Source organism: Macrobrachium nipponense, chromosome 21 (assembly GCF_015104395.2).
Source record: "Macrobrachium nipponense isolate FS-2020 chromosome 21, ASM1510439v2, whole genome shotgun sequence".
NCBI lineage: Eukaryota > Metazoa > Arthropoda > Malacostraca > Decapoda > Palaemonidae > Macrobrachium > Macrobrachium nipponense.
Genome location: NC_087212.1, coordinates 20,683,673 through 20,701,580, shown reverse-complemented (window position 1 = coordinate 20,701,580; position 17,908 = coordinate 20,683,673). Strand labels below are relative to the sequence as shown.

Sequence of the window (17,908 nt, the reverse complement as noted above, 5' to 3'; positions counted from 1 at the left end):
GTGAATTTATGAAAAAACTTTTTCCTTATGTCAGCGCGATAACTCTTCCGAAAAAATCATAAATTTTTTCGTCCGATTGTTGTAATGTTTGCACCATTCTAAATTAGCCGTTACATAAAGTTTTATACTATATGGAAATGTGCGCAATTCCATGTAGAATACAAAAAAAAAAAAACCATGGTTGTAGCTTTTATCAGCTTTGAAATACTTTCATATAAATAACGATAAGTGCCAAAATATCAACCTTCGGTCAACTTTGACTCGATCAAAATGGTATAAAAACGCAATGGTAAGCTAAAACTCTTACATTCTAGTAATATTCAATAATTTTTTTTATTATGCAACAAATTGGAAGTCTCTAGCACAATATTTCGATTTATGGCGAATTTATGAAAAAAAAAAAAAAACTTTCCTTACGTCCGCGCGGTAACTCTTCTGAAAAAAAAATGTTATTGTTATAATACAATCAAGTTTGTTCATACTTACCTGGCAGATATATATATAGCTGCATTTTCTGAAGTCCGACAGAATTTAAAAATTCGCGGCACACGCAGTGGGCGGCCAGGTGGTAGTACCCATTCCCGCCGCTGGGAGGCGGATATCAGGAACTATTTCCCTTGTTTTCGTATTCATATTTTTATCAGTGACCACTGTCTCCTGAGGGGAGGTGGGTGGGCACTTTAATTATATATATCTGCCAGGTAAGTATGAACAAACTTAATTGTATTATAACAATAAAATTTTGTTCATGAAACTTACCTGACAGATATATATATAGCTGAATCCCACCTTCGGATGGTGGGAAGAGACAGAATAGGATTTTTGGGAAACTAAATTAAGTAGATGATATACATCTTGGTTCCTTGACTGTTAGCATAGCCGACTTCGTGATTACTGTCACCAAAGTCTGCTTCTGCGTTACTAGAGTTGCCAGCGAGGTAGAGACCTGTAATGCTGGTGCGCTCTAGATGATCTGTCAACGGGGGCGTGACCACAATGTGACTAGACCATATGACCATACTTCTGAGGGCACCGAAGCTAAAACCACCACCTGACCTAACCTATCAAAGTTAGTTCCATAACTTCTAGGCTAAAGAAAAGGAACGCGCCTCAAGCGACCAACCCTTCAAAGTTAAAAGCACACCTATCCCTTTTCTATAGGATAGGATTCGTGTTGCTTCCTGCACCCAATAATATATCTACGGATATGTATGGTCCTAGCGACTTACGGATCTGAAATGTCGTCTTCACATCCCGTCGGGAGTGTGAAGCGAACACAGAGTTGCTTCGCTAAAGCGTGGCACTCAGGATGTTACTGAGTGTCATGCCTCTGTTGAATGCTTCCGAGAGGCGCGCCCTCACCTCTTGAGCATTCATATTAAGAAAAAATCTCAAATCTTTATGCAAACATAATGAATGAGACCTCTTAAAAGAACTCCTTGGCTATAATGCCAGGGTGTTCTTGGACATGAACCAGTCTGGTCTTTTTACGGAACACCGCAGATTGTCGGGAGTGTGAAGCGAACCCAGAGTTGCTTCGCTAAAGCGTGGCACTCAGGATGTTACTGAGTGTCTTGCTCTGTTGAAATGCCTCAGAGGCCGCGCCCTCACCTCTTGAGCATTGATATTAAGAAAAAATCTCAAATCTTTATGCAAACATAATGAATGAGACCTCTTAAAAGAACTCCTTGGCTATAATGCCAGGGTGTTCTTGGACATGAACCAGTCTGGTCTTTTTTCTATAGTTTTATCAAGATAAAACTTGAGAGACCCTACAGGGCACAGGACTCTCTAATGCCCTTGCCCAATAATTTGTGCCATACCCTTGGTCTCCAAGCCTTCGGGTCAAGGTTAGACAGGTTTTCGTTCTTATCAAGAACGGAAGGCTTAGAGGACAGACCGTATTATGTCCTTTAAAGCCAAAACCTCTGATGATGGCTAAAACCTCACTAACCCTCCTTGCCGTGGCTAGAGCGGTTAGAATATTAGCCTTTCTGGTCACGTGTATTAAGTTCGCAGAAAGGATAGGTTCGAAATGCTGGCTTTTGGCATCAGAAACTCAGACTAACGTCTAAGTTCCATGCCGGAACCTTTGATCCAGAGAATTTCAAGATCTCCACAGACCTCAAAGATCGTGAAGCTTTGTTGTTTGACAGAACCGAATCTCTGAGCCTAGAGGCCGTCAACAACATATTTGCATATTCTACAATAGTTAGGACTTCTATCTTATCTCATACTTCATACGGAAAGATAGAACCATAACGAAATTCACAGAGGTCGAGGTGGAGGAACAGTCATTTCCCTTCACTATCTCCAGAAACGGCCCCCTCCGATTGAAAACTGAAAATAGGCAGCACTGCTTTGCCTTGGCCAAGAGACTGCCATTAATCTTGAAGATCTTATCGCTTCTCGATAGTCTGAACGCCTTCAGACTCAGAGAGGAGAGATATTAGATACTTCACTAAGTGACGATGTTAGATTACACCGATTCTCTCGGGAAGGGTCTTTGGACAATTCTCTGAATTACCTGACCTCTGTGAATCCATCCTCTTAGAGGCCAACATGTGGCGACTAAAGCTAATCCTCTAGGATCATGAATAAGGGAACAACTTAAGAGGAAGCTCCTTCATCTTCATATTACGAAAAAACTTAACGAAAGGACGCCCTCAGTCTCTCCTCACTTTCGACATACTTCTAAGTGAGGATTACTCAGACGTCAGTAGTTGTTGCCTTCGATCGAGAAGACCCGCACGGACGTGCACTAGTTTAACGAACCTCTTGAGGATCGTTACGTTCCGTGCCCAAGCCCATAAGCAATTCTCTCTTCTCGAGCTATGAGAGAGCTGAGAAATTATCCGAGATGATTTGGGCCACTCGATCCAAACTCACCCTTCGAGGAACTGGAGAGCCGACCAATTTGGCTTCCAATTCTTTCAGACAATGTGCCAGAACATCTGTTCTCTGTTCAGATGTCTGGCACCCTCTCGCTATCACCCGAGGTGATCCTCAAGCCGTTGAGAGAAAATTAGAATTACAAGATCTTTGATGTTATTCCAATTTCTTCGTGAGGAAAATTTGTAGAGGTCTGAATTGCTGTTTATTCAGGGAAAACAAGCTTCTCCAGCGAGGAAATGGTCCCCAGCAAACTCATCCATTCCCTCACTCAGCCTGCCTTCCTTCCCTAAATAAGGCTGCGCTTTGCATAAGCAGGAGAGCATTATTATAGTGCTATGCCGCGGTAGATTCGTACAGAATGTTACCGTGCGGTAAACCCGCACCTAACAAGTATAAGAGATATCTTGTTGAAATTTTCTAAGTAAACGGCAGGTATGATCATTCAAGATTACTAGAAATTTCCTCAACCCGAGGCTAAAATCCATGATTGTAGGGCAGAGAGACGGTTTATTCAGCCATTCCCGCAAGGGAGAGAGACGTAACCAACCGCGCATGACACCGAGCTAGCCGGTACTGCGTAGATCACAGTAACAGCAGCCTTGATCATCGTCTCCGCACTCTTGTGCCTGAGTTTGCCAGCTACTTTCCTTTTACGAAGGGATGAGTATGAAAAGAATTATCGAGCAAAAGGAACTCTCCCAAGCAGGCATATTTAAAATCGAAACAAAAATTCGCTAAATACAGAAGCTGAGTTGGTGTTGCAGTTCAATTAGAATACTTCTCGTCTAAGTCGCAATCCGTAGAATAACTAGGATATGCGCCTACCCCTCGGACAATTCAACTGCTTAGTAGAATTATGTCGCGAGGTTAATATACGTAGTATATTTATAGTATACTGAACAACGATCTCCATCCTAAATTCTTTCCTTCAAGAAAACAAAATAAGGATTGGAGATCGACCACTTCGATCTCTATCAAAAAGAGTGAAGGAGAAGTCTTCCTCGAAGGAAAGCTTCAATGGTGAACAGAATACTATCTGCCTGAGTTGCCAGCTACTCCCTTTACGAAGGAATAGGTATGATATTATCGAGCAAAAGGAAACTCTCAAGCAGGCCTATTTAAACGAAACAGAATTCGCTAAATACAGAAGCTGAGTTGGTGTTGTCGTAACAATACCTGAAGAGTTGTTCTTACTCCGAAAACTCTTGGAAGGTTGAAGGGAGTGTCAAATAAATACATTAGAACAACAGTTCTTTCGGCTTCTATCCGCAGAGGTAAATACGATATGCGTATATGACTTGACCCATGCGTTAGCAAAATGACGCAAAGATAAACTACGTAAGTATTGTAGTAATTTGAACATCGAATTCTCTACTACATCTTTCCTCGACGAGGAAGAGAGAAAGAAAGGAAAACGACTGTCCACGTTCTAATGAACGAGACTTTTAAAAGAACTCCTTGACTCTTTGCCAAGACTCTTTTCCAAGAAAAGGGAGTAATATTCGAATAGAGATCATCAAGAGAGAACCGAGGATCGAAAAAGACCGTTCAATGTTCTTATGATATTGGACAAAAGACTTCCTGGATAGTCTACAAGTCTTTCTCTTAACCCCGGATGAGCCTCTGAAAATGAATGAGAGCTCTTCCGAAATTTGTTAATGAGTTTATCCGCTTAAACGATAAAAACGTTAAAATCTATGTCAATGAGAACTACCCCATTTATGAGGGGTCCCCCACTTAAATGACAATGGGGAAAAACGTCCTGACTTGACAAAAACTATTAGCACTTTGCTAATAGGGGAAAACCCTTTAACATGACCGAAAGTCACCCAGGAATCCGAGTATATAATCTTCCCGATTCTCAAAGAAATCGATGAAGAGGAAAGAGGGATCGAAGAAAAAATTCGGGTATGTCTCTCCGCTAACTCCGAATCCTTTTAAAAATTTCTGTAAAGAAATGTCCTCAACAGCAAATAAGACGCCTTCAACAAGTCTTTTCTCTCGCAAAGCGTCCTGCCGAATGTCCACAAAAGCGTCCTGCTGAGCGTCCTCAAAAGCGTGCTGGAAAGCGTCCTGCTGAGCGTCCTCAAAAGCGTCCTGCCGAGCGTCCTCAAAAGCATCCTGCTTAGCGTCCTGGAAAGCGTCCTGCTGACCATCCTCAAAAAACGTCCTGCTTAGCTACGAGCGTGTCTGAGCAGAGAACACCAAGTCTTCTGAACGACGTTTCAGAGAGGAACTCGTTGAGCGCCTTGATGCATGCAAGGCCCGCCAAGAGGCGTCCTGGCGAGCATCTCAATGTTATGACGAACCGCGTTTTGCGTATGACATTGAATATTTTTAAGGGACGTCCTCATGCGAGTCTCCATGGAGAGCCGCACGCTGCTCCTGAAGAGTGTGAACACTAAAGGAAGACGTATGGCTTTCGTCTTCCGCAAGGTGCTTGCCGAGCGTCCTGGAGAATGTCTCTACTTATAGGACGTCGAGCACCTCCAAAAGCTTCCTCACGTCTAAATTGCCCTTCTTATGCCGACCAGAGACATAAGTTGTTTGACTGTGCAAAGCAGCTTGCCGGCCGTCAAACTTATCAGCTTGCTTTTTCGAAGTAAAGCGAACGTTACATAACGTATACGGAGCGCCATGAGGAGAGGAGACGAATACTGAGTTACTCCTCCAAAAGGTGGAATCAAGAATGTCCTTGATTACCAAATTCTTTTGGAATGCTAGCGAGGTTGAAACAGCTCTAACTTCATGAGCGTTCACTCGCAGGAGGCTCAAATCACTCTTCTGGCAAGATGAATGAACCTCCTTAATAATGTATAAGTGATATATACATGAGCGTTCATATACATGAGCGTTCACTCGCAGGAGGCTCAAATCCCTCTTCTGGCAAGATGAATGAGCCTCCTTAATAATGTATAAATGATGTATACATGAGCGTTCACTCACAGGAGGCTCAAATCACTCTTCTGGCAAGATGAATGAGCCTCCTTAATAATGTATAAATGATGTATACATGAGCGGTCACTCGCAGGAGGCTCAAATCACTCTTCTGGCAAGATGAATGAGCCTCCTTAATAATGTATAAATGATATATACATGAGCGTTCACTCGCAGGAGGCTCAAATCACTCTTCTGGCAAGATGAATGAGCCTCCTTAAATGTCCCTTAGGAAAAGAGCCAGTGCATTCTTCTAAAAGGGAAAATGTGGTCTCTTTACTCTTTCATCCTCTCGTGACGAGAGAGAGGACGTGAAGCGTCCTCTTCTCTAAAGCTTCTTTAGGGGGCGTGAGTCCTTCTGAGAACTCCAACCCCTGTGTGGGGAGGACGCCTCGGAGGACGAGAAGCAATCCTTCAAGATTCGTGCACGTGCACGATCTTTAGCAGCCTGGGAAGTGTCAACAGGTTCTGCCGAAGGGACGCCAGATCGGTGGGGAGCCCCCATAACCCTCTTGCGGCTTTCGACATGCCCTCTCCCTGAGTCATGGGAGTCCGACAGAGGTCCAGGCCTAGAGGCATTATGGGGCCGATCTGACGCCCCCTCCACAACACAAGGGGCACTACACTTCACAACACTGATTGGAGAGCGAGCACTTTAGTCTAAGATTACTTGATGTAATCCTCTAGCAGACACTTCTTCTAGGCCCGTAAGCCATACCACAGGGTTAGGCAAAATAAAATCTACAGGAGGTTAGAAGGTTCATTATTTCTGACTTCTGTTTACTGTGGAGGAAAACTCCTGATTCTAACACGCTCTAAAATGCGTAAATGAATCCTCCTTCTTCCGTAATCAGTCACACATTACACTAATTACCTTATGCAAAGAAAACATGTAAACGTCATATATACTAAGCGAGTGTCTACCGAAAGTTCCGGTAGCCTCACCTTACCATGCAGACAACAAAGTCTGAAACTAGGCTAACTAGCTTCAGACATCAAATGCAATGAAAAAATTTACGATAGCGTATGCCTAGCCACAAATCCAAGTTAATAATCGAAAGAATAATTAGGATACTTAAGTGGCTAATGAAGTTTTTCAAAATCCTAGGCGGAGGTCTGTAAACAGTTGTTTACCGACCGGCGACAGAAAAAAATATGAATAGAAAATGGGAATAGTTCCTGATATCCCCGCCTCCCGAGCGGCGGGAATGGGTACTACCACCTGCCGCCCCACTGCGTGTGCCGCGAATTTTTAAATTCTGTCGGACTTCAGAAAATACAGCTATATATATATCTGTCAGGTAAGTTTCATGAACAAATAAGAAATTTTTTCGTCCGATTGTCGTAATGTTTGCACCATTTTAAATTAGCAGTTACATAAAGTTTTATATATGAAAATGTGCGCAATTTCATGTAGAATACAACAAAAAAACAACCCATGGTTGTAGCTTTTATCTGTTTTGAAATATTTTCATATAAATAACGATGTGTCAAAATTTCAACCTTTAGTCAACTTTGACTCAACCGAAATGGTCACAAAACGCAATTGTAAGCTAAAACTATTACATTCTAGTAAAATTCAATCATTTACCTTTATTTTGCAACAAATTGGGAGTCTCTAGCACAATATTTTGATTTATGGTGAATTTATGAAATAAACTTTTTCCTTATGTCGGCGCGGTAACTCTTCCGAAAAAATCATAAATTTTTTCGTCCGATTGTCGTAATGTTTGCACCAATTTAAATTAGCCGTTACATAAAGCTTTATATATGAAAATGTGCGCAATTTCACGTAGAATACAAAAAAACAACCCATGGTTGTAGCTTTTATCAGTTTTGAAATATTTTCATATAAATAACGATAAATAGAGAAAATTCGTCCTTCAGTCAACTTTAACTCGACCGAAATGGTCAAAAACTGCAATTGTAAGCTACAACACTTACAGTCTAGTAATATTCAATCAATTACCTTCATTTTGCAACAAACAGGAAGTCTCTAGCACAATATTTAGATTTATGGTGAATTTTTGAAAACAGCTTTTTTTTTACGTCCGCGCGTTACGAATTCATGCATCATTTTGTGATAATAATTTCTCTGTGTTGCCTTGATCATTTTACAATATGTTATATACCAAAATGATCGCAATTTAGTGTAAAATACAACGAAAAAAATTAACTTGTTAGCTTTAACCGTTTTGCTCACAGCGCGATTTGTATACAATAATATATGAAATTTTTTTTCGCGCTGTCATATATCCCAATATTTATATATGATAATGATATTTTTTTCATTTCTGATGGTTGCATACTAAACTTAAGGTAATGACAAAAAAAGGAGCCAAAAATGAACTCTTAATCTTTAAATCTAAGCGTGCTGTGATTTTCTAAAAAAAAAAAAATTTCTGCTTCGACACTCACTCGCGAACGCCGCCGGCATACGGGAGACGATTTTTAAAATACCACTTCAGCATTTAAGGGTCAACATAAAATATCAGCAATAACACAGGGTATATCAAATCTATGTGAATTTAGTATGTCTGCATGAGAGAGAGAGAGAGAGAGAGAGAGAGAGAGAGAGAGAGAGAGAGAGAGAGAGAGAGAGAGAGAGAGAGAGAGAGAGACCTGAATGGATATAGCCATTGTAGGACCATGTTTAAGGGAACCACCAGAGGGATGGTGACGTCATGTGCAAAAGAGGCTTAATTTGGGACTCTCAACATGTTTTATCTAGACAGTGACTAAACCCCACAAAAACTTATCTGTGTCGGTTCTTCACTACAAACCAGAGAAGTTTTATATGCCTATCCGGGCAGGAAAAACTAACTTGCTGTTGACTCAAGTGCCTTTCACATACATGCCGGTCTTAAGCAATGTTAGCCATAATGTTAAAGCTTACAACAAATTTTGCAGCCTGATACATACTGCTCTTATTTGCTACCGTCTTTATTTCACAGGGGCAGAAAGATATTGCACAAAGACCCACTAAATGGAAAATTTGGATAATCATAATATGCAGGAACCCCAAACCTTTCAAATGCCCAACTGATGGAATGCCTTTTGGGTGTGACTAGTTTACAACTGCTTACTTGGAAGATGTAGCACATGTTAACAGACCTCCTTCCAAGGAACTGAAAATAAGAATGGAAGACTATACTCTCCCATCCATCCACCCGCATGTGGTCCTCGCGTATGGCAACACTGCATCCCTGAATTTAAATAGTTACGGTATGTGTAAGTTTTAGGTAAATAAAAGGATATCTGGGTGTACATTTGCAACTGAAAAGTGTTTTAATAATTCACTGTATGCGTTGAATGTAAGCTGCCTTTTCAGGGTGGCGAATGGAACAGCCAGACACAAATTCCATTAAACAGACGTTAAACCAAGTTACGTCATATCGTATCTACTTATATACTTACGTATAATGAAGTAACACATAGCTTAGTAGCAGAGTAGGTGTGGTCCAATAAAGGTGACATCTAGCCGCAGTGAACAGCAGAATAGACTTAACGGTCTATTCCGACAACACAAATTACCGGAGCCCAACCCCCCACCCAGACTACCCACAATCTACGTGGGTGTATTTTAATTGCCACACACTACAGTCAAAAGCAACTACATTAACTTGTTCTCCCTAAAACTTTATAATCACTGAAAGCTCGCTGCACTGATTTGGTAAATGCCTAGTGCCTTTGGCAAACAGTCCTGGGATAACTGCTTTGTGTAACTTCTGATAGATGTCCTACACAGGAGATTCAAGACTTTTGCAATTAAACCACCACCAGAAAGTAACAATCCAACTGCACATCAATCCCAAAATCATATCTAGGGAAGCAGATTTAACGCTGTTTGAAATCTAAAGCCATTCTTGCTGTGAACCTTAAGGAAACTGCATATATTTATAGCACTTTGAATTTGGGATTCTTTATATTGATCAAAACAGTTCCCTAATCATAGAGCGGTAGCAGTGTTTGTTCTGTCTTATAAGACGAATCAGAACAAAAACTTCAATAAATATGAAGACATCATCAGCCATACACTACACAGGTGAATACATGATTATAGGAGACACTACACAGGTGAATACATGATTATAGGAGACAAGCTACAGCAGTTTCGAAAAAAGAAAGAAAAAAAACTTTGAGCAAACGCCAACAACGCTTTCAAGCCATTCAAAGAGAAACTCAATATTAAAAATAAATTGTCAGGACAGTCACGAAAAATTGTTAAAAGAAACCAAGTGAAATGGGGCTTGCTTGTTGGGCTAAGCAATGAAAATCCTCAAAAAAATCAACTAAGAAGCGAAAAAAGATTTTAAGTGACAGGGAAAACCTTACAAAGGCTGGACAAGTAAACTTCTGAATCAAACATCCCATTTGATACCTTCAAGCAGATGTGTTTGAGAGAGAGAGAGAGAGAGAGAGAGAGAGAGAGAGAGAGAGAGAGAGAGAGAGAGAGAGAGAGAGAGAGAGAGAATAGAACCATACAACCAACCAACCTTTCTATGCGATGAAAAGAGGTTATCAATATACTACTCACAAGAAACAAGTCTATACAGCTCACCTAATAACTGCCAAAGGTAAATAATTATTCACTGACAAACTATATACTGAACAACAATTGGTGACTTCCTGAAACATCTTTTGAAACTATTTCTGCAAGCAAAATTATGACTCCTGATAACTTCTCACTCAATGACTCTTATTCTCTGCTTCGGGAGCATTCCAGCATGCTTTTTTTACATGAACACCATAAATATAATAAATTTAGCAAATGCAACTATGAAAACCCATCATACAATTTTTATTTTGTAGAAATGTCCATACACCATACTGAAAACATATAATAATATTTGTGTGCTTTTGCTTTAATTTGTCCATGAGCTTATATAAGCAGACATGATGACGGAAGGTAACTGGAGGCTCCCTTTTCATCCAATGCTTATGCTTGGCACCATAGCCTTTGGCTTTTACTGTCCTCTCATTATCCTTTCATCATATAAGATGCCAGCAGAACTATGGTGACTAGGCATGGCAGTGAAGGCAAATACCCATAAAAGGTCTTAAACTACATCCTGGGTTTAAGATCTGCAAATATTCATGCAACTTTGGCTTCAGCCACCTCTAAATTCTAAATTGCACATTTACATCCCTCTGACTTTGTACGCTTTCTGGTAAAAGTGAAGAAGATTTATGCACATTATTTCCACTGGTCGGAGCTCACTCAAAAGTAGATCAAAGACATACTTCAACACAGACGCCCTGGATGGGCAACAGGCATAGTAGAACAACCAGTGCACACCCGTTCTTTAGTTTTACCCTTTTTTCAAATCAAATATATTCCTTCTTATATAAACGAATTTCTCCTCTCTCAAAAATTCTGTACATAATTTTGCTCTGTTCCTCTTTTGTCCTTTCTGAGTTCTTAATTAGACATTTATATACCGTATATACTCGCATATTATGTGACTTTTGAAGACCTAATTTTGGAGCTAATTTTAAGGGATCCCATCATACGTGATATAAAATTACCATATGTAATATTCACATACTAGTATCGTTTGATAAAATAAAAACATAATGAATATGCATCTTTTTCATGGATCTTTTAAAAGGTTATGCTTTGCTTCACAGCATCCAATAACATTGTACGTATTTTCATATTACTATTGTTGTATTATAAAATACAAAAATAGCAATCAATGTTTTGGTTTGGAAATCAGCTGAGGATGATTGCAAGGTAAGTTTATTTTGCTGTATTGAACTCAAATCAGAGCAATTTTCTTGCTTATAGTTAGCGTAAATGAATCTCAAGATACTCTATTGATATGGGACAAGGTTATTTTGCGTAATACGAAGTGTTTTAAAGTCAAAATATCACTCAAATTCATATCGTTGTGAATGAAATTTAGTTATCTTTTTCGTTAGAAGATGGCGCTAAGGGCATGTTTATTGTGTACAATTATCAACAGATTGCATTCAATATTTTCACTTGATTTCATCATAATACTACAAGCTTTACATATTTATCTTTTATTGGAGTGGGCACAGTAAAATGTGTTCTTTCATGCCAAATAGTTTTGATTAAAAAACATTTCTCTCAAATTCTGTTTATGGTCGAGTTTGATGGTGCTATACCGAAGTTTCAATGTTGCCGATGCACGATAATAGCCATTAGCAGATGAACATTCTTTCCTCATCTTCAGCTACAACTAGCAGCTTAAATTTAGCAGTATACGCCCTTGCCGATCTTTTCTCCATAGCAAGTGAGGATATAGTAATGTAAAAATATATCAGTCCTATTCTATTTAACGTCATTTGTAACATAACTACAGCAATTTTTTTGTATCGTACGATGGTTGAAATGCAAGCAAACCGCTGTAGTTATCAGATTCGGATGTTCATAGCAAATCAGCTGTTTCTGGCTGTATGCATTTACACAACAAATATAAATAACATTACTGATGATACTTTTAGCTTTCTCTTTTACTCTTTTTAACTTAAGTAGAACATGGGATAGATAAAGAGACGGAGGAAAAGGGGTTAGCCTAACTATAAAAAGGGATAGATAAACAGGAGGAAAAGAGGTTAGCCTATTGTAGTTTGGTCTCAAAAATTGAACTCGCATGTTACATGAGATACATGATCAAATCATTGTTTTTGGAAACATGCGAGATCGCACGTTTAACGAGTATATATGGTACATAGTATGCATTGTACTATACTCCAATATTACAATACAAATGTACATAAGCTGTACACACAGACAAATGATCAAATGGGCATTAAAGGTAACATTGTTATTAACTTTAAGTAGTTTGACCACAATGACCTAAAATGCTTGACATATGATTAGAAAAAAGGGCTTGTCTTTAATATTAAAATCTAAATTTTATCCAAGTTTCGGCACAGATAGATCGTTATCATAAAAAATTATACAAAAGGAGAGATGCTGGCAATACTAACCTTGCGAATTGCCTTGGCCTTAGCCTTTGGAACATGGTAAGGAGCTATCTCTGTTTGCTGCATGAACTCTGGTTTTAAGGTTGATGATTTCTGCAAGATAGCATCTAAATCATTGGTAGCTGATTTTTTAGCAATACGTTTTTTATTACCAGGGTTCAGTTTATCTGAAAGTTCATATCTGAAAAAAAAAAATTAATATTAATATTCCTACAAATATTTGCAAGTAAATAACAGCTTTTGTTTCCTTTTGCAAACGTATGATTTTCAAGGAATTTAGATTTCATGTGTAATACAAGAATTCATGGTTTATCGAGAAATACAGGATATTTACTATACAATGTGAGCATTAAAATGAATCTAAGAAGACTGATACAAAATCTGGTTTTAAGGTTGATAATTTCTGCAAGATAGCATCTAAATCATTGGTAGCTGATTTTTTAGCAATACATTTTTTATTACCAGGGTTCAGTTTATCTGAAAGTTCATATCTGAAAAAAAAATTACAATTTATATTCCTACAAATATTTGCAAGTGAATAACAGCTTTCGTTTCCTTTTGCAAACGTATGATTCTCAAGGAATTTAGATTTCATGTGTAATACAAGAATTCATGGTTTATCAAGAAATACAGGATATTTACTATATAATGTGAGCATTAAAATGAAGCTAAGAAGACTGATACAAAATAAATGATCAAATCTCAATATGCCACTTTCAGTAAAATGATATTGTTAAACTACAATAAAGTTTTGTACATACTTACCTGGCAGATATATACTTAGCTATAGTCTCCGACGTTCCCGACAGAATTTCAAATCTCGCGGCACACGCGACAGGTAGGTCAGGTGGTCTACCTTACCCGCCGCTGGGTGGCGGATGTACGAACCACTCCCGTAAGCTTGTCAGATTTTTCTCTTCCACCTGTCTCCTGAGGGGAGGCTGGGTGGGCCATTAATCGTATATATCTGCCAGGTAAGTATGTACAAAACTTTATTGTAGTTTAACAATATCATTTTTGTACATGAACTTCCCTGACAGATATATACTTAGCTGATTGGCACCCTTGGTGGAGGGTAAGAGACAGCTCAATAATACAGGTAAGACGGGAAACAACTAATGTTGTAGGATATAAAAACCTTGGTTCTCACTTTTTCAGGATGAAGACTTCATAGATACTATCTCTGAGTCTGCATTGCCTGGAGAGCTACAGCTAGGACGTGACCTGATGCTGAAAGACTCTCGGATCTACCACTGGGATATGTGATCCCCTATTGTGGTAGAATCCAAGTCGGATGCTGTTTAGAGGGACCTTGTCCGCTTACCTAACAGATCCTTACCACTACCTCTGCAAGGAGCCAAAACCCACCAGACCACCTAACCAAAATACAAAGGGTTAATATTACGACAAAAAGAGGTGCCTCCTGCAACCTCTTTCAGACAACCAAAAAACAACAATATAAAATATAGGGTAACATATAAAAAATTTACACAGGATAAGTTTCAGCTCCCTGCCCCAGCACCGAATCCGCCGATACGAAAGGACCCAAGGCGAAGCATTTATCATATGTGATTTTTACATCACGTAGGTAGTGGTTTGCGAAAACCGATTGGCATCTCCAAAAAGTCGCCTCCATCAAGTTCCGCACAGACATATTTTTTCTGAATGCAAGCGAAGTTGCGATGGCTCTCACCTCGTGAGCTGTTCACTTTCAGTAGTCTAAACTGATCTTCCTTACAGGCAACATGTGCCTCTGTAATAAGGCTTCTCAGAAAAAAGGAAAGAGCATTCTTCGACATGGGCCGAGTGGGGTCCTTTACGGAGCACCAAAGTACATCTTGATTAGCCTTAAGTTGTTCCTTCCTCTTAAGGAAATACTTCATAATTCTCATAGGGCAAAAGAGTTCTTTCAGGCTCTGCCCCTACTAGAAAAGATAAACTACGAACTTCAAAGCTCCTGGGCCAAGGGCGTGATGGGTTTTCATTCTTTGCAAGGAAACTTGGAAGAAACGAACATACCATAGAATCTTCCTTAAACCCTACATTGCCCTCAATAGCTTGGAGCTCACTCACTCTTTTAGCTGTAGCTAGGGCCAAAAGGAAGATAGCCTTCTTCGTCAAGTCCTTGAAAGAGGCTAAGCCAGGAGGTTCGAATCTAGACGATCCAAGGAATTGTAGGACTACGTCTAGATTCCAGTTCGGTACTACATGAGGACGCTTAATGGTTTCAAATGATCTAATAAGATCATGCAGGTCCTTATCATCGGATATATTTAAGCCTCTATGCCGAAATACCGCCGCCAACATACTGCGGTATCCCTTAATAGTTGACACAACCAGATGACATTCTTCTTTGAGGAAAATAAGGAAATCCGCAATTTGGGTCACAGAGGTACTGGAAGAGGAAATGTTCTTCCTCTTGCACCAACGTCTGAAGACATCCCACTTTGACTGGTATACACGCAAGGTGGAAGGTCTCCTCGCTCTTGCGATTGCTTTAGCAGCTGCTGCTGAAAAGCCTTTCGCTCTGACCAAACTTTGGACAGTCTGAAACCAGTCAGACTGAGAGCGAGGAGATTTTGTGGTACCTGTCGAAGTGGGGTTGTCTGAGTAGATCGCTCCTTAGCGGGAGCGATCTTGGAAGGTCCACCAACCATTCCAGTACCTCTGTGAACCATTCTTGGGCCGGCCAAAAGGGAGCGATTAAGGTCATTCTCGTTGAATCGGACTCTACGAACTTCTTGATAGTTAGCCCCAGGATCTTGAAGGGGGGAAACGCGTAGACGTCGAGTCCGTTCCAGTCTAGAAGAAGAGCATCTATTGCTACTGCCTCTGGATCCGATATCGGAGAGCAGTAAGGATCCAGCCTCTTGTTCTTTGACGTGGCAAAGAGGTCTATGTGTGGCCTGCCCCATAACTTCCACAGGCTCTGGCATACATCCAGATGAAGGGTCCACTCTGTGGGAAGGACCTGATCTTTCCTGCTGAGGAGATCTGCTCTTACATTCCTTTCTCCCTGCACGAACCTGGTGAGAAGCTTGATTCCTCTTTCTTCTGCCCACAGAAGAAGGTCTCTTGCTGTCTCGTACAGGGAGAAGGAATGCGTCCCCCCCAGTTTCCTGATGTATGCCAGAGCTGTAGTGTTGTCCGCGTTGACCTGCACTACCGATCTTCTGACTTTGGGCTCGAAAGCCTTCAGAGCCAACCACAGCCATCAACTCCTTTCTGTTGATGTGCCAGGCTACTGGTCCCCCACCCAGGTACCTGACACTTCGTTGGTTCCCAGAGTTGCACCCCACCCCATGTCCGACGCGTCGGAGAACAACACCAGGTTGGGGGTCTGTGATTGAAGAGACAGTCCCTTCGCAAAGAGGTTGGGATCTGTCCACCATAAGAGATGTTTCTTGATGTCCTGGGATAACGACAGGGAGAACGTCAATCCTGAGAACGACGACTCCAATTCCGATGAAGAAAGAATTGGAGCGGTCTCAGGTGCAACCTTCCTAGGGAAACGAATTGCTCCAGAGAGGAGAGTGTCCCCAGCAGACTCATCCACTCCCTCACTGTGCATACTTCTTTCCCTAAGAAGGTTGTTACTCTCTCGAATCCTCGGGCTATCCTTTCCTGCGAGGGAAAAGCCCGAAAACTCAGAGAGTTCATCTGTATCCCGAGATACACACACTCTTGCTCGGGAATTAGTGATGACTTCTTGAAATTGACGAGAAGTCCCAAAGCCTTCGTCAATTCTAAAGTTACTTGTAAGTCCTTCAAACAACGATCTTCTGAATTGGCCCTTATTAGCCAATCGTCGAGGTACATGGATATCCTCACCCCTTTCAAATGAAGCCATTGAGCCACATTCCTCAAATCCCCGTGAACACTTGAGGGGTCCGTCGAGAGGCCGAAACACAGAGCCCTGAACTGAAAACAAAAATTTTCCCCCCCATCATGAATCTGAGAAACTTCCTCGAGGAAGGATGGATCGGTACGTGGAAGTAAGCGTCCTGAAAATCCAAGGAAACCATCCAGTCCCCTGGACGAAGCGCTGCCAGCACTGATGAAGGCGTTTCCATCGTGAACTTCTTCTTTTCTACGAAGAAGTTCAGGGCGCTTACATCCAACACCGGTCTCCATCCCCCTGAGGACTTCGGAACTAGGAAAAGGCGGTTGTAGAAGCCCGATGAATGATGGTCTGTCACTAGTTCGATAGCCCCCTTCTCCAGCATCTGATCTACTGCTAGATGGAGAGCTTGATTCATGATGGGGTCTCTGTACCTGGCCGTCAGTTCCCTTGGGATGGTCGTCAAGGGAGGTCTTTCGACGAAAGGGATGAGGTAACCTCTCCTCAAAATAGAAAGGGTCCAAGGATCCGCCCCTTTTTGGGCCCAGACTTCTGCAAACTCTAAGAGTCTGGCGCTCACCGTTGTTTGAAGGACTTGCAAGTTATTTGGGGCTTTAACAGACTTGGCGAAAGTCTTACCCCTTCTTGAAGGTCTACGACCTCTAAACGTAGAGGTTCTTGATGAAGATGCCCCTCGAAAGGGTTCTCGAACACTTGCCTTTTCCTTCTTAGCCTTGGTAGGGAAGGAAGGGCGAGGTTTTTCTTGCCGACTGTGCCAAAAGGTCCTGGGTGGCTTTGGCCGAAAGTGACCTCGAAATGTCCTGCACTCGATGTTTCGGGAACAACTGAGTAGACAGAGGAGGCAACACCGCAAAGAAGACCTCTGAGCATGGGAGACCGACTTCGTTAAGAAGGAACAGTAAACCGACCTCTTCTTCACGATGCCGGCCCCATAAAGGGAGGCGATTTCACTCGCTCCGTCTCTTACTGACTTGTCCATACAAGACAAAACACACATAAGATCATCTGGTGAAATTGACTCTGGCACTTCAATTTTCTTGGCTAGGACTCCCAACGACCAATCAAGGAAGTTAAATACTTCTAGCACTCTAAACATACCTTTGAGCAAATGATCCAATTCGTTCATTGCCCAAGTCGTCTTAGCAGAGTTAAGGGCAGTTCTCCTTGTCGAATCTACCAGTGCCGAAAAATCCGAATCAGCCGAAGACGGTAGACCCAATCCTAAGGGCTCTCCTGTTTCGTACCAGAAACCAG

The 17,908-nt window shown here is 41.1% G+C and overlaps 1 protein-coding gene across 1 annotated transcript in view; it reads right to left on the bottom strand.

Annotated features, from left to right (window-relative positions):
* The window catches only part of LOC135197829 (U3 small nucleolar RNA-associated protein 6 homolog), a 277,323-nt gene that overhangs the window by 20,053 nt on the left and 239,362 nt on the right, over positions 1 to 17,908 (bottom strand). The window contains exon 14 of the mRNA XM_064224974.1: positions 12,796 to 12,973. Within this exon, the coding sequence (XP_064081044.1) occupies positions 12,796 to 12,973 (178 nt within the window). The remainder of the gene's footprint in view (positions 1 to 12,795; positions 12,974 to 17,908) is intronic.